General features: G+C 39.3%; 1 protein-coding gene across 3 annotated transcripts in view; it reads right to left on the minus strand.

Annotated features, from left to right (window-relative positions):
- Positions 1–21,192, minus strand: part of LOC104600140 (nucleoporin (DUF3414)) — a 117,193-nt gene that overhangs the window by 75,598 nt on the left and 20,403 nt on the right. The window contains exons 4-9 of one of the 3 annotated variants that reach the window (XM_010262981.3): positions 14,844–14,913; positions 11,456–11,589; positions 2,698–2,838; positions 2,453–2,610; positions 2,075–2,243; positions 1,856–1,954 (exon numbers count right to left, since the gene is read on the minus strand). In XM_010262981.3, the coding sequence (XP_010261283.1) occupies positions 1,856–1,954; positions 2,075–2,243; positions 2,453–2,610; positions 2,698–2,838; positions 11,456–11,589; positions 14,844–14,913 (771 nt within the window). Of the gene's footprint in view, positions 1–1,855; positions 1,955–2,074; positions 2,244–2,452; positions 2,611–2,697; positions 2,839–11,455; positions 11,590–14,843; positions 14,914–21,192 lie in introns of those variants that run through there. The other 2 variants (XM_088887399.1, XM_088887400.1) reach the window with 2 other exon arrangements.

Consider the following 21,192-nt stretch of genomic DNA (forward strand, 5'->3'; position numbering starts at 1 on the left):
CCCCTCGCTCCTTTTCCCTCACCTACTTCGTCCCCTCCTCGCCCCTCTAGTTCTAATGCCTTTGTCACTTGCCCCTTCCTTCACCTTGCTTCCAGCCTCACTCATTCTCCTCCACTCGGCCTTGACTTCTTCTCTCTTTTTCTCCAGGAATGCTTTCAGCTTATTTGGATCCTTCAGTTTACACCCCAGTTTCTATACAAATATTGCCACAGAATCCTCACTTGCCAATTCTTTTTTCTCTGATTCTTTCATTTTATCTCCCAGGCCAGTGTCCCCACCTGTGCCTTCTTCCTCCTTGTTGTACCCTAACCTAGTCTCAGTATCCCTTCCTTTTAACCATTCATTCTCCTCCTCCTCCCTCTCTAACTCCTCTCTACCTCTACAACTAATACCTGGCCCCCCTTCTCCTACACAGACTGCAGCCTCTGAAATGGGAACGGAATCTGGCACACAGGACACAGAGCAACCATTAGTACCAATAACTGAAAAGACACTGTTACCTTGGTTTAGCTGGAGCGGACTGGAGGCACTGGAGTTAGAAGCTATCGGATCCTGGAAGGTGTGGTTGTTGGAAAGCTCCTTGGTTTGGATCTGTGGAGTGAACCGTCCTGTCTCTTTCGTTTTACAGCGGTCCCTCTCTGCACCCAGTTGTTCGTCCCTCCTTTCTACGTTCTTGCTTTGCTTCAGAGGAGTCATGGATAGTTAATTACTAACTCTCGCCCATTATCAAGCTTTGGTTCAGGAACTTCTAAGTCCAGATCGACGTTGCCTTCCCCACCCTTGTTCTCCCGTGTATAAGCCGATCCAGCCAATATCCTTCCCCTATGTCTTCTGAAAACAATGTACTAAGGTGCAGGGTTGCAGCCAAGTCCGCCTCTGAAAGTTGTTCTACCTCCGTACTGCCTATGCTGGACTGGTCATCCGAGTCCTCTTCCAAATCTGGGTCTTCTAGCTGGTAGTTGACCCAGCCCTCATCAACCCCTTCCTTTTCCGCGCCACCCTCTCTTACATATCTGGGATTCGGTCGATCTTTCACTGAGCTGCTTCCTTTTCAATGCTCAGGCACTGATCTAGGGACCCATTGCAGAGGTTTCGTTTTTCGCCAAGCCAAAATAGGGCCTCCTGTAGTTTTCCCATTCTAGGCACCCCAAGATGGAGCCGAGGACCAACTAACACCCCTAATCCTCCAAAAACTTCTTATCCATCTTCCATCCAGTTCAGAGAGCTTTGTCTCTTGCACCATCACAATATTAGGCTTCTCTCTTGTGAATAAATCCTTTATTACCCTCCTTTTCCTAGCACTTCCCAACCCTCTCACATTCCAACTGATAATCCTCATGGACACACTTTCAATAAAGTCCCTCTTGAAGTCAACTCCTCACCTAGAGTTGATTCTTTAAATTTTGTTGTTAGAGAAATGGGTATTAGTGCATTACATTACTCCCACAAAAAATCCCACACACCCTAGATAAAGGGCTTCGTTTTCTCATTGTTATGCTTACTTTCAATGGGAGAGGGTAGTTGTTTGGACTAGGCTATTAATTCTTACTCATTCTTCCTCCTCTCTACCCCAGAATATACACTGCTTCATCTCTATATATTAACAAGATCTCTGATCAGCCACCAATCAAAGACAGACATTGTAATGGAATGGAAGGTAACTTACAAATAGATACCAAAGAGACCAAGTACAACAGACACAGGAGTTGCGAACTCAAGTTAAGATATTATAGCAAATTGAGATATAAGTTAAGAAGATGCAATTAAGTAACAAATTTTAAAAAGCAAATATTATATTTTCTAACAAGTTCAAAAGAAACAAATCTTTCTAATTTCTGATATTAGAGTAACTTACATCTGAATCCTTCAAAATATCATTCTCAAGAATTTCAAGAAAATAATTCAATGGTGCGGCCTCAAAAGCTTGGCGAACATACCCCGCATGATCAATCTCCTGAAATAATACACCAATCAAATAAAAAAAAAATCTCATGAAACAATGTTGAGTCAACATCAAGTTGTAAAGTAAGAATGGAGCTGATATGAGAGAGAACATTTTAGCAAAGTCATATACCATGAGCACATTATTATCTTGTTTTTCAGGAAGTGAGGAAATTAAACAGAGGAATACAGCCCATGCAAGTATCAAAGGACTTGCTTCTCCTGTCTCAAGAACATTGAAACTTGAAATCACAGAATCCATCACTTGGACATCCTTCAAGGAAAAAACAGAGTGACCCTGCCTGATAAAGAATGTCAAAAGTGATCCAATAACCAAACTAGAAAACAACGAAGAAAAAGAAGAATTTTCTTGTCTAATAAATAAAAGTTGTAGACCGGTTGATTATCAACAAAAAAAAGAAAAAAAAAAATATATATATATATACACACACACATAGAGAGAGAGAGAGGGAGAGAGAGAGAGAGAGAGAGAGAGAATTTTGCAGCATACCTGAAAGGCACTTCATCATGAACCATTTGAAGAAGACTTTCCAGGTCCAAGGTTTCAATAAGAATTAGCAGTAGCTGAACTTTAGCATGATATAAAGAATTTCTTGCTTCAATTGATAATGTCAACATTGCAAAGTTAAAAGACCCAGATAAGACACCCTGAAATTAGGCACCATACGCAAGGATTCAGATGGAAAACTGCACAGGATCCAGCATCTAATAAAAAATAAAAAATCAAGATAGTACCTTGTAAAGCAAACACAAATTCTTCCATTGTTCACCATTACAAGCACAAAATGACTCGTAATAAGCGAGGAAAAGAATGTCCAAGACCAAACTATCTTCAATCAGAGTCTCTTCAGCCCACAAAGTGGCAAGGTCAATTTCCTACAATGCATCCTCACAATTCCACATCAGAAATTAAAATAAATAATTGGTCTTTTTTTTAGAGAGAAGTTAAGAATAAAAAGGAAAGAATGGCAAGCAACACGAACAAAACGGACAAGGAAGAATTCTACCCATCGTCCTTACTATTTTTCTCAAACAGAAACATCATACTAGAATAAGTATCAAATATTAGTAAGCCATAATAATATTGATAGGGATCATACAGCAAACTTCAAGACTTATAGAAGAAAGATAAGCGCCCAACAATCTAAGGCTTTGATTCTTATTTTGCACAATAATTGAGAAGATTCTAGCTGCGAGCTAGAATAAATTCTGAGTGTTATGAGTTAGTAATTGAGTTTATGAAACAGTAATGTTAGAAGTTTGTTAGGAGAGTGTTTACAGCAAGGTTGTACTTGAATAAAACAAATAGAATACTGCTGTGAACTGATGTAATTTAAGAAAAGAAACACAGGTTCGAAGAGAAGAGAGAGAGAAAAGAAAAGAGAGAAAGGAAGGAGAAGAGAGATAAACATTAATTTCCTTACAATAGTAGGAGTTACTCTAATACCCCTACTTAAACTCTAACACAAAATAAAAAAGATAAACATAAACAAGGCCCAGCCAGCCCAACTGTGAAAGGAAATAATAAATAAAAAACATAATAAATAAGTGTGGGGTTGGAACCACACACACTACTAAAACTATCTCTTCAACAGTGTGGGATTGGAACCACACACACACCTAACTATCTTTACACTCCCCCTCAAGTTGGGAGTAGATGTTTGTCATTCCCAACTTGCGTAAATTTGTCTCCAGCTTGCTCTTTGTGACTGCTTTGGAAGGAGATCAGCTAATTGCATGTCTAAGGCAATGTAAGGAAGACATACTTCTTGAGATGCAACTCGCTCTCGGATAAAATGTCTGTCCACCTCAATATGCTTTGTCCTGTCATGCTGTATTGGGTTGTGGGCAATATTAATTGCAACTTGATTATCGCAATACAGCATCAGAGGCTTCTCATAATCAATTTCTAGCTCATTAAGCAAGGATCTCAGCCATAACACTTATGCAACACCATTTGGCCATGGATCCGTATTCAGCTTCTGCACTAGAGCGAGCAACAACATTTTGTTTCTTGCTTCTCTAGGAAACAAGATTTGCCCCCACAAATGCACAATATCCAGAGGTAGACTTCCTGTCATCAACGCAACCAGCCTAATCCGCATCTGTATACAATTCTATCTTCATGTGACCATTATTCTTGAAGAGTATACCTCTCCCTAGGCATCTCTTCAAGTAGTCAAGAATCCTTTCCACTACAAGGAGGTGAGTGGTCCTAAGAGAATGCATGTATTGGCTAACACTAACAGCATATGAAATATTTGGCCAAATTAGGCAAAGATAAAGAAGTTTCCCAACCAGCCTTTGGTACATAGCCCTGTCCTCAAGAGGTACTCCACTTTCTACACTTATTTTATGGTTAAGCTCAATAGGTGTGTCAGCTTGTTCCACTCCTAACCTTCTAGTTTCCTCCAATAAGTCAAGAACATACTTCCTCTGAGAGATAAAAATGCCATGCTTAGATCAAGCTACCTCAATTCCCAAGAAATAGTGCAATTCTCCCAAGTCCTTCACTTCAAATTCCTTGTGAAGATGTTGTTTAAGAGATTCAATCTCACTAATATCACTCCCTATTATCACAATGTCATCTACATAGACTGCAAGTAGTGTCAGGGAAAGACATGTCTTCTTAAAGAAGAGAGTGTGATCTAATTGAGCCTGTATGTAGCCAAATTTGTCCAAAGCCAGTCTAAACCTATCAAACCAAGCTCTCGACGAATGTTTCAGGCCATATAAAGCCTTCTTTAGTAGGAAAACTTTCTTTCTTGCTTTTGTACTATAAAAGCCAAGGGGTAACTCCATGTATACCTCTTCTTGCAAGTTTCTATTGACGAAAGCATTCTTAACATCTAGCTGAAATAGTGACCATGAGAAGTTTGTAGCAATGGATGGTAGGACTCTAATAGTGTTCATTTTTGCAACAGGTGCAAAGGTTTCCGCATAGTCTATGCCATAAGTTTGTGTGAATCCTTTTGCAACCAATCTGGCCTTATACCTCTCTACAGTACCATCAACATTATATTTTACAATAAACACCCATTTGCATCTAATAGGTTTCTTCCCTTCAAGCTGGTTAACTAGTTCCCATGTGTTCTTAACAAGAGCATCCATCTCTGCTTTCATTACCTCCTTCCACTCAGGTATCAAAAGAGCTTCTTGCACTTTTCTGGGTATAGGAATAGTAGCAATAGATGCCAGGTAAGATCTATAGGACTCTAAGAAAAAATCATAGGAAAGGAACTTGGAGATACAATGGGCAGTGGATGAGGTGCAACGACGCTTCCCTTTACGAATTGCAATTGGAAGATCAAGGTCATCTGACGGTAGAGGCTGAGCATCAGTAATAGTGGGCTCAACAGTAGGAGCAATGGTAGTGTCTGGATCTGGGGCCATAGAAGATGTTGGGATTGACCCGGATTGCTGCTGAGGACAGGAATCAACCTGCCTCCACCACTTTCTGTGATATACCCCCAACTCCCTGCACTTTTGACAACCCTCTTCACGACACTCCCCCTCAGTAACTGGGACAGGTAAAGGAACTTTTGGGGCTGAAATTGAAATCCCTTCCTCACCATTCTCCCCCTGAGGAGAAGCCCTATAATAGTAGGGCATATCCTCAAAAAAGGTGACATCCATGGACACAAAACGTTTCCCTAAAACAGGCTCATAACAACAATATCCTTTTTGATTTTGTGCATACCTAAGGAAAATACACTTAGTAGCTTTGGGATCAAACTTGGAACGATGAGGTCCAAGGATTTGAACAAAACAAATACACCCAAAAGTTTTGAGAGGAATAGTGAACAGGTCCTTATCTGGATACATAAGGCCGAATGGTGTTTGCATGTTTAGAACCTATGAAGGAACCCTGTTAATAAGGTAAACGGCTGTACGGAATGCATCCCCCCATAAACGTATGGGAACATTGAAGTTGAGCATGATGCATCTGCTACCTCTAAGATATGTCTATTCTTTCTCTCAACAACCCCATTTTGTTGAGGTGTACGAGGACAGGTGCTCTGATGAATGACCGCATGATCAAGGAGATAGGATGCCAAGGGTTTTGCAAAATATTCCTTGGCATTATCGGATCTAAGAATTTTGATCTTCATTTCAAACTGGGTTAGAACCATTTGATGGAAAGCCTGGGTCAGAAAAGGGACCTCATCTCGAGAGTGCATAAGGTAAACCCATGAGAAGCGGGTATAATCATCAACAAATAACAAGAAATATCTGTACCCCCCCCCCCATAGTGGGAGTATGATATGGCCCCCAAACATCGGTATGCACAATTTCAAAAGGAAGGTTGCTTCTTTTGTTACTCAAAGGATAAGATGATATACTGTGTTTTGCAAGTTCACAACTTTCACACTTCAAACTAGACACTTCGACTGACTCGAATAAATTTGGAAAAATACTCTTCAAAGACCCAAAACACAAATGACCTAATCGGTTATGCCAAAGCATAATCTTACTCCAAGACTGAGAGACAAACAATTTTCCCACTTCACTCTGCTTCCCCTTTGGATGTTCAAGCAAGTAAACTCCATTCATCTCACAGCCAATCGAATTCACCTTCTTCGTTTCCAGATCTTGAAAAACACACTGATCAGGAAAAAAGGTTACTGGGCAATTTTGATTTTTAGTAATACTACTAACTGAAAGCAAGTTAGCACTAAGCTTAGGAACATGCAAAACTGAGGATAGGGAGATGGCATCAGACAATCTGATGTCTCCCTTGCCAGAAATTGGCACAAGGGAACCATCAACAATAGAAACTTTGTCTCTCCTAGAGGATAAACAATAGGTGGTAAACAAAGTAGATAGGCTGGTCATATGGTCTGAAGCACCTGAATCTATTACCTAGAAAGGCCTAGTGTTACCTAGGACAGAAGCATGACATGCAGTAGCTCTTGTACCTGTATGAGCAAGGGCTGAAGTAGGATGAGTAGGAGTGGTGACTGAAAACTGAGATGTAGATCTAGAAATACCAGCTTCATTCTCTAGTTGTGTTGTGCAGCCCAGACAGCTACTAAAGCATCCAAGGATGTGGTCCTTGTGCTGGAAGAAGATGTACTGTCAGTAGTAGTTGCTATATTGGCACTCCCCTTCTTGTTTCTAAGTCTAGCTAGCATTAGGTGAGGATGCAATTTCCAACAGGTATCCCAAGTGTGTTTGGGCTTTTTGCAATAATCACAAAAAATCTCTCTCTTGTGTTCCTTCCTAATTTCCCTTTCCTTTCCCCCTCCAACCTTAGATTTTGTTGCTGCCAAGGCTGCTTCTATGGGCTGAAAAGATAGCATAACCTTCCTCCTACTCTCTTCATTGTGGACTAATGAGTAGGCCTGAGATAAAGTCACACTCTCCCTAGTGAGAAGTTGTTGTCTTATAATGTCAAACTCTGAGTTTAGACTGGCTAATAACTCAAAAACTCTATTTGTTTCAATCAGTTTTCTGAATGTTGCTACATCCCTCTAGCTTTCCCATTCAATAGTTTCTAAGTGATCAATTTCATGCCAAAGAGATTTCAGAGTAGCAAAATACACTGAGACTGGCTTCTCCCCTTGCTTGAGGTTATTCACTTCACACTTCAGCTCATAAGCCCTAGCAACATTGAGTGGTTGGGAATAAGTTTCCTTCATACTGTCCCAAATCTCCTTGGTTGTTTTTGCCCAAAGATAGTTGCGGCTGATGTGGGGCTGCATGGAATTACATAGCTAAGTCATTACTAAGTAATTCTCTTGAACCCATTTTGCATGTAAAGTATCTTCCTTTGCTGGCTTCTTTGTATCTCCAGTCACATGGCCTAATTTACCTCTACCTCCAATAGCCATCATTGCTGATTGGGCCCACTCCAAGTAATTGGTTCCATCAAATCTAACAGTGGTAATTTGAAAAGAATTTCCAGTCATGTTACCAGTCCCAAAAAATCCTTCCCCTTGTGTTTTTAACTCACTTCCAAACTTCTCCATTCTTAAGAGAGCACTAATAAGCTAAAAACTTCCAAGAAGAATACCTAAAAGGATAAATTCTTTTTCTGCAACACTAAAAAATAGAGAAGACAACCCAGAATTTAATCTCAGTCAATAGATCCTTTCCAACAGTGCAAACAGTCAGAAAAAGGTCAACTTCCTGGTAGACAGATCTGGACTGTAATCAGCCGATAGACCCTTTCCAAGAATGCAAACACAGTCAAGGATTAACTCCCTGGTAGACAAACATGGACTGTATTCAGTCCAATATTCACAGTCAAAAGTTCAAGATCAGATCTTTTCCAGATGATCCCTCCAAGAAAGGCTCACAGTCAAAAAATAGTTCGTAGGGTTAAGAACAAACCCTAGAAAACTCAGATTTTCTCAGTCGTACCTTCTAAATAAATCTAACTTATTTCTTACTACTGCTGGCTCAAGAAGAAATGAAAACTTACCCAGAAAACTCTGATTGCCACCTTCAATCTTGATAAAGATCCAATCTAGATTCCTCTAACCTTCTCTGATTCTTCCTGATTACCAAAAAAACACTCTCCAATCTCCGGACAGCTGCTAACGATCTCTGGTAACCTCCAAGAATCAGGCAAAGATAGCTCCTTTCTAATCTTCCAGCCCTAGATAATTCTCATGCGGTCGACTGGGTTAGACTCACATGAGAAGCCCTAGATCGAGCTCTGATACCAACTTGAATAAAACAAATAGAACACTGCTGTGGACTGATGTAATTTAAGAAAAGAAACACAGGTTCAAACTTCGAAGAGAAGAAGAGAGAGAGAAAAGAAAAGAGATAAAGAAAGAAGGGATTCGGTTGTGTATACCTGCCGCCCCATTTAATTGTTATTTATAAACATTAATCTCCTTACAATAGTAGGAGTTACTCTAATAACCCTACTTAAACTCCAACACAAAATAAAAAAGATAAACATAAACAAGGCCCAGCCGGCCCAACTATAAAAGGAAATAATAAATAAAAAACAAAATAAATAAGTGTGGGGTTGGAACTACACACACTACTAAAACTATCTCTTCAACAGTGTGGGGTTGGAACCACACACACTACTAACTATCTCTATAGTTGTTTCAGTTATATAGTTGTTAGGAGTCATAGTTCTCGGTTTACAGTGCAAATTAATAATCCTAAGAAGCCAAGTAAGAGTAGGACACCTAGTTAGGACAATCACTTGCTATTTTATGTTGTATTGGTTTTATCCTTTTGATAAGTAAAAGTAAGGTTTTATTAAAGAACAAAAAATGCGAGAGAGACAGAGAGAAAGAAGAGAGAAGAGAATATGAAATCACACGAATGAAAATAAGAAAAACAATGTAGATTCACAAGAATGAAAGAGAGAAAGAAGAGAAAAGAAAAGAAAAGAATATGGAAAGAATTTGGAGCGTGTGAAGCCCTTTCTTTTCCAAGTTTGAACCCCTTTCCTTTCTAATTATCTGAACCTCCTGAAGAAGTACAATAATACAAGGGCTCAAGCTGGCTAAACAGCTTCAGCCCAGGGGACTCTCTTAGAGCAGAAGTTCTGGCACTCCTACAAAGGCTCAAGCTGGCTAAACAGCTGGGTTTTCAGCAGTTGGAAGTGGAGAGAGACTCAAAACTGGTAATAGGTTGGATACAAACAAACAACTTAGGCGCCTGGTCCCTTGGACAACCTGTAAGGGAGATTATGCAACTAAAAGGGGAGCACGAAGTCAGGTTTAAATGGACTAGGAGATCAGCCAATGCAATGGCTGATACTTTAGCAAAGCAAGGAGTTAGTAGGCAGAACCTTTTTTGGGCCTGTTTGTAATTTGGTGAGGGGTCACCTTGTTTTTTGAAGGTGACAGTTGTACCAAGTTTCTTAAAGAATTAATGAAAGTTACTGTTTCCAATCAAAAAAAAAGTACAATAATACCAGTAACTGTTCAAGACAAAATGTCACCCACCTTCTGGAATCCATAGCATCCTTGGAGCTTTCTCAGTCCCTTGTTTCCACATGATAGATCTCTTGCTAGAGAGACTTTAGAGTGGAAAAATACAATGATAGTGCTTTCTCCCCCCTCTTTAGATTATTTATCTTGTTGTACAATTGATATGCTCTAGCCACATTTAATGCCTGGCAACAAGTCTTATCTTCACAATTCTACATCTCCTTTGCAGTATTTGCCCACAAGTACTTTCCTACTAATATGTGGTTGCATTGAGTTAATGAACCAAAAAGTAAGCATGTAATTCTCCTGTACCCATCTACCACAATGTGGATCCACAATCTCTGCTTTCACAGTTTCTCCTGTAATGTACCCAAGACTTCCACACCCATCTATGTACATTTTCATAGACTGAAACAACTCCAGACTGGTTTATCCAATTTAAGAGTGGCCACCAGCACATCTCAACTCTTTCCAACACTGCTCGAGACAATATTCTGGTCTAGGCCTAGCTTTCAGTCACTTCCAAAAGGATCCGGGGATCTAAAAAAATTCCAATAATATTCCTCAATAAACAGGAATGATAAACAACTACAAAAACTGACTGATAGTCAGGACCAAAAAGGTTCTGTAGGTGGAAAACCTAACCTGTGCAAAAATAGAACTAGAGAAAGAGGGGTGCACTATAAAACTCAAACTACCCTCTAGTTCTAGGGAAATATCCTTGAGATTAATTAATGCAAGAGTGCCACTTCCAAAGCAACTTCCTAGGGTTGACAATCAAAAAATTGAAGACTGATACTTTTGGCCAATTTTCTCAGACTACTCCTAAGCAATAGAAAAACATAGACAAATCTCAATAAATCCTAACAAAATCAGTTTCAATTATAATGACCAACCCTCTCAGATCCCCATTCAATCTGTTGATCCTAAGCTTATGGTTCTTCCCAGGATTTCTGTTCTACGCAACCAACAAATTTGTAGGTTCAGAAAAAATGGTAAGAAAAAATGTAAATTCACAAGAATGTGAAAGAGACAGAGAAGATGGAGAAAGGGGAAGAAAAGAATATGGAATAGTTTCTTGGAGTGTATGTTACATTTTCTTTTCTATTTATATGAACATCTAAAAGAAGTGAATAATTATAATGATACCCCTGGCTGCCCCAAGACATAAGATTAACAATACACTTCCAATAAATGGACAAGTATCCAGTTGGTCATCCATCTAGACCAGCATGAAGACTAAACCATGATATCCCAAATCCCAGTAGTTTAATATCAGAGAAATTCAATTCCCAGACACATGCCCACAGCTGGAACACATAACAGGGGCTCAACACTTGTATGAAAGCAAGAAAATGTAAAGCGAATAAGAGACATAAATATAAAGCCCATCTAAATGGTTTATAGCAACCACCAAGCTTTAACAACTCCATGAATATGGTTTAGAACAAGCCTATACATCAAATATAAGTGGTAAAACTAAAACAATATTATAAATGCAAAGTGGTATCAGCATCAGAAATATTTCACAACATACTAGCTGACAGTTCCAAATTAAAAGAAAAGTATTATGCGGTTCAACATACCATATGTTCTGGATATTTGGAGGATAGAAGGTTCTGAAGAACGGATAATAACTTTCGTTCTAATCCATCAGCAAACAGCTTCAGTGCCTCCTCTTGAACGGCATTACCATCTTTGGATACATTTCCAATGTATACTACATCAAAAAAGAGAGAGAGAGAGAGAGAGACTTCAGATCCGGCTTAACTGGATAAGAACTCAAGCAGAGCCACATAAATGAGGTCTAAGGCTGTTGGTATTAGAACTCAATAAACAAACAAGAATGAAATATATAATACTCCTTTTATCAATAACAAAAAATTATATTAAAAAAACAACATATAGCTATTAGATAAGGTTCTTTCTTTTGAAGAAGAGCCCCTATTAGAAGATCCCATCTAAAATAGACATAAGAAAACAAACACAATGAACGATCTACAAATGTATTATCTTGGTATTAAAAAAATAATAATAATAAACAAGTTGAACCACCCTATCGCACCCCTGGTCAAGCTATCAGTGGAAAAATAAGCCAACTTTGGGATACACATAACAAGCTGTTCACTCTAGAGACCAAAGCTCTTGCTTGTTTGATATGATGCCACAAGGACCAGGGGCCAATAGAATAACCAAGCATCAAACCAAAAACCACCGGGAAATCTCCCTCAATCTCTATACTCTCAACACCTTGATGGAATGAGAGCACCCCTGGTCAAGCTATCAGTGGAAAAATGAGCCAACTTTGGGATACACATAACAAGCTGTTCACTCTAGAGACCAAAGCTCTTGCTTGTTTGATATGATGCCACAAGGACCAGGGACCAATAGAATAACCAAGCATCAAACCAAAAACCACCGGGAAATCTCCCTCAATCTCTATACTCTCAACACCTTGATGGAATGAGAGCCTAAAACCATAGAAAGACTAAGGGCCCGTTTGGCAAGTCTTTTTGAGAAGATCATCTTGTAGCTCTGACAGTCAAAATACGCATTGGGCTTTTGACATAAGATTTGGGCAGCCCGAAGACCGTTTGGCAGACATGCATCTTTCCGCACGAGATTAAAACGCGAAAGACGCGAGAAGCTTCATTTGGAGCTTCCTGAAATCAGCCCAAAATGGGCTTCTCGCGTCTTTTCGGCATCCCGTCTTTTGGCGGCTAGATCTTCCGCGTGCCAAACGGAAATAGACCGATTTTCGATCTTCCCGGCTTGTAAACAGCCAAAAGACCACGCGGAAAGATGCGCCAAACAGGCCCGAAATATCAGCACATGCGGATGGCCCACAAGACCAGAATGCACCATGATGATAGTACCACCCACATCCTTATAACAACCAACACAGAAGGATCCAGTCTTCCCAAAAGAGCAGCCATCACAATTGAGTTTAACAGCCCATCAAGTTGGAAGGGATCAATTCTATAACTTCACCTTCTACAACTCATAGAACCAGAAATAGCCTGCCATCCTCTGATAACTGAATCAATAGAGAACTCTATACAATAATACCTTGTCAAGTGTCAAGACCTCAATGAACTACTCTGATAAAGATCAAATCTGAAATGATCTCATGAGACTCAAAATTTCTGCAGTAGACAAAGAAAAACACTTCAAAAGACTCAGAATTTCCACAAGGGTTCCCATTTAACACCAAGAGAAGCATGAAATGGTTCAAAATGTCAGCTATTGTATTAGACAGCATTAGGTGCCTCTTTTTATGAAGTCCTTGTATATATGTTCTTCTGATCAATAAACTTGACCTTTGTTGCCAATAAAAAAATGTCAGCTGCTAAAGCACAAGAAATAAAGAGATGATTGAGACTGTTCTGTAAAGCTTATTGGATGGATAGGGGCCTTTTTGTATATCTATAAATATAATTTCATATATTAATTAAACATTTTGATTACACAAGAAATAAAGAGATGTTTGAGACTGCTCTGTAAAGCTTATTGTATGGCTAGAGGCTTTTTTGTGTATCTATAAATATAATTTCATATATTAATTAAACATTTTGATTACTCAACAAAAAAAAAAAGAAACTGTTAACAGCATAACTAACTTTCTGGGATAAGATGCATGAGAAGACAAATTCCATGCCCTCCCCCCACCTTCATCTGAAGAATATCACAAGCACATTCATTTTCATGTGCGCAATCTCCCAACAGCAAGCTCTGACTTTTGGATGAAAAGGGCCTGCATGGCAGTTCAGTTTTGGATTTTGTTTCTCAAGTAGGAAAGCATCATAAGAACCCAAGCAATATTTTGACTAGTATTTTAAATTAAACTGAATAATTTAGTTTAATAATGCCTTTTATTATTATAATCTCAAAAGGTTAAGAATATAAAAGTATCTAGGAACAGTGTAAAAAATATCGTGGCAATTAGGCGAGGTGATCCTCCATGAGCACCTTGTCGCCTAGGCAACGCCTCGACAACTATACTAGAGTATGTAAAGTATTGTAAATTATACATAGCATATATGCATGTTTTTTTTTAAGATAAAATATTTTTTATTAAATCAAAAATGCAAATACAAGGTGATAAGCAATCACCAGAGGGAAACCAAAACAACAGAGACCCAAGCAAAGAAACCCCAAGCCCCAAAAAGAAAAACCACCCCAAACAAGAATCCTTGACCCAGAAGAAAGAAAAAAAAAAAAAAAAAAAAAAAAAAAAAAAAAAAAAACACTGCAACACTAAGGCAAAACCCAGACCCTACCAACCAAAATTGACACCCTTCGAAAACCCACCCCTACTGCCCAAACCCAACCAAGACTCCCACTCAATGACTCTTCTTATCAGCTTTTTGAGAACAATCTTCGAGTCGCCTTTTCTCTGATCTTTTGTGTTTTTTGACGAGTTTATTAGGCCCAATGCCATATAACCCAGACCCTACCAACATGCATATATGCATGTTGTACATATATACTTGGGATAAATATATTACAGAAAGCCTGTCAGGCTCAAGTTGCATTTTAAGTCGCTTGGGTTACTTGAGGCCTCAGCCCAACCAAGTTGAGGTTAAGCCTAAATTTTCACACCCAGGCCAAACCCAGAGCTTCAAAGTCCAAGCTAGCCCATGCAAAAGCATGGATTGGACCAGACTGAGCTTGGGCCAGACCCGCCCAAATTGCATGGCTAATTTCCTTGATGTTCAATTCATTTGCCATTGTATATTAGCGAGGTTAAAAAAAAAAAGGTTTAGGTCACATACTCTCAAACATCAGATAACGATACAGTTTATTTCTCAATACCAAGTTTAAAATAAAATAAACATAAGTAAAGTTTCACCATGGTAACCCAAAATTATTAATCACATGAATACATGTTAAGGAATATAAGGAAACAAGTGGGAAATGGTAACATGAATTGAAATGCTATCCCAAAGAAAAGATGAGAAAATGATGACTTACAAGCATGCATAAGAATTTGCCTTGTACACTTCAGCAAGCACTGTCGCTCAATGTAGTATTGAAGTAGTATCTTCAAAACAGCAACAAAAGAAAAGGTAAGACAAAGAAAGTAGCAATATACAGGTGGCTTGATGTTGAATTACTGTTCCATTTTTGTTACCAGACAACAATTCACATCTATTAACAGTATTCCCCACATGATTAACCATCCCAATGAATTTATTAACAGTATCACCATAAATATGTAATTTAGAGGAAATACTTGCAGCATTTCTGCCAAAATACTTGATATGTTGAAATTTTGTGAAATATCGTCAGAGTTAGGTCGAGAAGGAGGAGAAAAGAAAGAGCTGATCAGGTATGTCTAACTGACTCCCACACCCAGAAAGATGACCTTTTATATTAAAAGATAAAAGGACTATCCAGTCCTTAAGATACAAACAGTGTACAGCCAATCTACAAGTACAGTAAAGTACAGCAAATAATACAAGGAAAATGACAAAACTAACCTGCCCCTATATCTCTACTATTAATGTCTGTACAATATCACCATAAAGATATAAATTTAAGTAGGGACTTTCTCAGCTTTGGGGGCACAAAATCACAAAATGTAATCTGGGACCCCTGTAACTTACAATGTGGCAGATATCCAAATTATCAGGACCCAACCACTTAACAGAGGTCCTACACCAAAAAATCAGCATTATCAGGATCCTGTAACTTACAATGTTTTTTTTTTTTTTTTTTTTGATCAACAACAGGAATCATTTCATTAACACAAGAGATTAAAATACAGAGGGGAGAATATATCTTAGCTTCATCGGAATAAACAATCAAGGAGAGAAAAACCAATTACAAATGAGCCCAGAAAATAGAATCCCTATACCCCTCGCCTAGCTAAACCATCGGCAAAGGAGTTGGCTCTTCTCTTTACCCAAATACATTTTACATCAATGTCCTTAGTCAACCACTTAAACTTCCTCTTCTCATTGTTATAGTTCCAGAGCCCAATCTTTTCTTCCTAACCAGCCCACTACTACCTCAGAATCACCTTCTATGACCAGCATATTGATATTCAGGTCCCTTGCTCTTTTTACCCCTTCCATGACTACCATTACCTTGGGAGTCTCCCACTCCAATTGGACCAGAAAACATGGCTATTATATTCCTTTGTTCATTCCATAGAATTCACCCAATGCCAGAAGGCCCTGGGTTTCCCAAACTGCTACTGTCAAAATTCAGTTTGATGAAGCCATGAGGGGGAGGATTCCATGATGGACTTGAATTCACCTTAGATAGGACTGACTTTGCAATTTCCTTCCAGTTTCATAGCAGATCACCACTGAGAAGTCTGTGAACAGCTCCAATGATTTCAGCCAGTGTATTGCCCTTATGTGGACACTTCCATGACACTTTCTACTCTCCTTGTCAGAAAATATTCTTGAGTTTCTTTCCTCCCAAATATACCAACATACAGCAGCCCTAACACATCTCCGCATAACATTTCCTCTTTTTGTTGTCCAGCTGAAGGAAGAAGTAAATAGGCTTTGCACATTCAGAGGGGGATTCCAACTGCTGCACCCAAACAAAGAAGTAAACCATTCCCAAATACTTTTTGCAAAATGACAGGCAATTAATAAGTGGTAACTGGACTCACCAACAGTCTTACAGAGAACACCCCAAGAAGAGATAAACATCTATTGGGTCTCTTTCTTTGAAGCAAATTGCCTGTGTTGGTTCTTTCCAGAAACGCTTCCTAACATAAACTCCCAACCTTAGGAGGGATAGGCTGACACAAGACTTCCTTAACAGGGAAAGACAAGCCAAAAAGGTCAACTTGTTGAGTAAGTGTCTTAAAAAGGAGGCACAAGTGAAAGAACCGGAGGGAGATGGGGTCCAAATTCTACTATCTAACTGTGTGGGGTCTAGAAAAATCCCATCAAGGATGCCCAAGAGAGTTAAAGTGCTGTCCAATTCTGTGTCCCTAATAGTTCTTCTCAAACCCAAGTTCCATCAAACCCAGAAGTCGAGTTAGAAGGTACAAGGAAAGTGGAGATAGCTTGAATTACTTTCCAAGGTCCCATTCATTATGTAAATGTAAAATCTTGTACTCCTAGCCAGAATCCCAAAGTCCCACCCATTATCCACAAGCCCATGGATACTAGTTACAATCTTAGCCCACAACTTTTCTTTCTCAATGGGGAACCTCTACAACCACATCCCTAAGAGAGCCAAGTTCCTCTTCCTGATATTCCCAATGCTAAGACCACCAAAAATCTTACCTCTACTCACTACCTCCCACCCAACCCTATGGTCCTTTTTCTCCTCCCCCGGTTCCCATAGAAAATCATTCATTAGCTTTTCCAACTTGCTAGCCACTACTGTTGAAATCTGATTCTGTTGAGAAAATGCAATATGATGAAAGGGCTTTTTTCAGTTTTTCATCTCCTCTTTGTATTTGGGTGTCCAAGTAAGGGAAAACTTGTACTTTCAGCAACATTATAAACTTTTTGTCTTTGGTGTGAACAGACTCGAGACACACCTTCATAACTTTCTTCTTCTTCTCTTCTTCTCCTCCTTTCTCTTCTTCTTCCTTTGTTTTTGGGCATCACCTTAGACAACTTGGTATCAAAGCTCATCTGGATTCAAGGTAGGCTTTTGCTGGTGTTCATTACCCTAGAGGCAACCTACTGACATCAGACCATCACCAAATGACATCAGCAGCCCATACAAGTGGCAGCAACCATTATTGAAATCGGTATGGTTCAAATCGCCCTGAATTTATGGGTTTTTGGTATAGGTTTCACCTCCATTTGTAACCTTTGTGATTTGTTAGGATTTTTCCGAAAGGAAATTCAAAAAAAATTCATATTCAAGTTTGATGTTGTTTCAATGCCTTTAATGGAGTGTTTCTCCTTCAAACCAATTTCATTTGGCTCGTTTTATATTTCTAAGAAGATAGAAAGTGGTCATGTAATTTTCTAAACCATAGAAATTTTTTGGGGTTTTTTCTTCTTCCTATATTCTGCCACCCAAACTATTGTTGGGATTGTTGCTTCTTAGCCATGTGTTGGCTCTTCCCTTGGCCTTGTTGTGTGTCGGTGGTGTATTGGAACTCTTTGTGACTCTTAAAAATTATTCCTAGTTAAGGAATAGGAGCTTCGAAGGATGTTCACTTAGTTCCCAGAGTGCTTCCAGGAAACGTGGATACCTCCAGTGGCATGATAACCACTGCGAAACTTAATGGAACCAACTTCCTTGGAATGGTTCCAATCTACTAAGCTCACCATTGGACGAAGAGGAAAGCTAGGTTTTATTACCGAAAAGGAAATAAAGCCTAAATTAGAAGACCCAAAGTTTGCTAAATGGGAACAAGACAATCTGATGGTAATGTCGTGGTTGGTTTGCTCCATGCAGCCACATATAGCTTCTAACTATATGTTCTTATCCACTGCTAAGGATATTTGGGATAGGGTCACAGCTACCTATTCTCAAGTCAAAAACACTACTCGAATTTATCAGCTCCATAGAGAAGCCTGTCATTTTTGTTAGGGGGAGAGGATTGTAGCTATGTACTCCTCCTCCTTACAGTCCCTGTGGGAAGAAATGGATCGTTTGGAGGCCTTAGAGTGGAAAGGTCCACATGATGGGGAGCAGTACAAGAAATATGTTGAGAAGAATATGGTTTTTGATTTCTAGGCGGGGTTAAACTCTGTATTTGACCTTACTCAACAGCATATCCTAAGTGCAGACATTATTTCTCTTGTTGCCTACTCCCTAGTGCAAGGTGAGGAAAGTAGGAGAGCAGCCATGATGACATCTCCCATGGTTGAACATTCTGCTCTCATGTTCTCTAAGCCCAAGCAAAGCAAATAATAAGTCTATAATCATCAAGGGGTCTGATGATGTCATTTGTCAATATTGCAAGAAGCCCAGAAATACTAAGGACAAATGTCGGAAGTTTCATCCACACCTGAAGCCTAAAAAGTTGAAGACAGGAAAGAAGGGCAATGCACACTTGGTTGTAGTTGGTAATGATGTTCAGCCACCTATTCCTATGACTTCCTCTCAGGAGTCTTCTGATCTAATGCATAAACTGAGAGGCCTCTTGTTGCACTTGGAGAAAAATGGGACATCCACTTGTTATAGTAATCCTTCCAATGCTTATGCTAAGTCAGGTACTGCACTTGCTTGCCTTTCCACACCAATGCCCACATGACTAGTATGTCTTCCTCTTTTTCTTCATACACATTGACGACTATAAAAGGTAAAGTTACAGTTGCTGATGGATCCCAAGCTCCTATATCTAGTCTAGGTGAAGTTAAGCTTGCCAACAACCTTTCCTTAAAACCTGTCCTTCATGTTCCCTAGTTGCATAAAAATCTATTATTTGTTAATTCTCTTACTAAGTGTCATAACTGCCCTGTGGACTTGAGCACAAGGAGGATGATTGGAAGTGGACTTGAAGTTGAGGGAGTCTACCTTTTTGATAAAGCTTTGGAACAAGGAATGTTGTGTTAGGTTGAGTCCTCTAAAAGTCAAAAATTGAGTCTTTTGCAACTATGGCATTGTCGTCTTGGTCATGTATCTTTTGTTTATGTTAAACTTCTATTTTCAAAGTTGTTTGAGTCAGTATTAAGCTTGAGTCCTAATTGTGAAGTTTGTTATTTGTCAGAACAATGTAGAACCACATACTTTGTAAGTAATATAAGAAGCAATGTTGCCTTTCATTTAATCCACACTGGTGTCTGGGGCCCATATACTATTACTTCTATGGGAGGTTACAAGTACTTCATTCTTTTCATTGATGACTATTCTAGATACGCCAAGCTCTACTTGATGCGAAGTCGGGACAAGGTTCCTAAAATTGTCCAGAATTTCATGAATACGGTAGAAACATAGTTTGAGAAGAGAATTAAAATAATAAGATCTAAAAATGCAAAAGAATCCTTTGAAAACCAACTGCAAGTATTTCTTGAAGAAAAGGGAGTCATCCACCAGAGTTCATGCACTCGTACTCCACAACAGAATGGGGTTGCTGAGAGAATGAATAGACATGTTGAAGTTGCTAGAAGGTTGTTGTTTCAGACTCATGTTCCCACTCGTTTTTGGGGAGATGCTAGTGAGACAACTGACTACCTCATTAACCGACTTCCATCAAGGAGCCTCAAACATCAATCTCTTCATCAACTCCTTTTTTCCGGATGAGCCACCTTTCAGCCTCCCTCTTAGGGCCCTTGGTTGCCTCTACTTTGTTCGTGATACGAGTCCCTCTAGACACAAATTTGATCCTAAGTTTATCATATGTGTTTTCCTTGGTTATTCTTCTGTCAAGAAAGGGTACCACTACTTTAATCCCCGATCTGGAAGGAGATATGTTTCTAAGGATGTTACATTCATTGAGTCCTCCACGTTTTTCCAGCCAACGCGTCCTTTTCTTCAAGGGGAGAATGTCAATGAAGATCATACTCCCTTTTGTCTCCCTATTCCGTACTCATCTTCAACTTCCAATCCATCTTCTACTACCATTCCTTCACCTCCTCCTTCCCCTCCTATGTATTGTCCTCGGTCTTGGCAACATTTTTTTATCAAGCAGTAGAAAAAGGTGGCTCCTTATGCTGAACGTCCATCACAATTTGAACACCCGAACTCAGGTAACCTTGATCCTACTCCTCTTGAACCTACTAATGCTCCTATCACTAATCCCAACCTTGATCTTCCCATTGCCATTCACAAGGGAAAGAGAAAGTGCACCAACTACCCCATCACCAATTATGTTTCCTATGATGCTCTTTCACCCTCTTATTGTGCCTATATTCTATCGCTTTTGTTTTTATTCCTCATAGTGCTACAAAGGCAGTGAAATCACCTCCTTGGAAAGTTGTGAATCTAGAAATGGATGCCCTCATAAAGAACCAGACTTGGGAGCTTGTTTCTCTTCCCAAGGATAAATCTACAATTGGATATAAGTGGGTGTATACAATCAAACACAAAGTTGATGGCTCTGCTGTAAGATATAAGGCACGGTTGGTAGCCAAAGGGTATACTCAGACTTATGGCATTGAATTACCGAGAAACGTTTGCTCCAATAGCTAAAATGAGTTCTACTTGTGTGATTTTGTCTCTTGTGGCATACTTCTCTTGGCCTGTATATCATATGGATGTGAAAAATGCCTTTCTTAACGGAGACCAACAAGAGGAAGTTTATATGGACCTACCACCAGGAGTGAGCCTTCCTAATAGTGAGGGAAAGGTTTGACACTTAAAGAAGTCCCAATATGGATGTAAACAATCTCCAAGAGCTTGGTTTGATAGATTCAAAAGAGCAATCTTGACAGTTGGCTTCTCT

Source organism: Nelumbo nucifera, chromosome 5 (assembly GCF_055504915.1).
Source record: "Nelumbo nucifera cultivar China Antique chromosome 5, China Antique-T2T, whole genome shotgun sequence".
Lineage (NCBI taxonomy): Eukaryota > Viridiplantae > Streptophyta > Magnoliopsida > Proteales > Nelumbonaceae > Nelumbo > Nelumbo nucifera.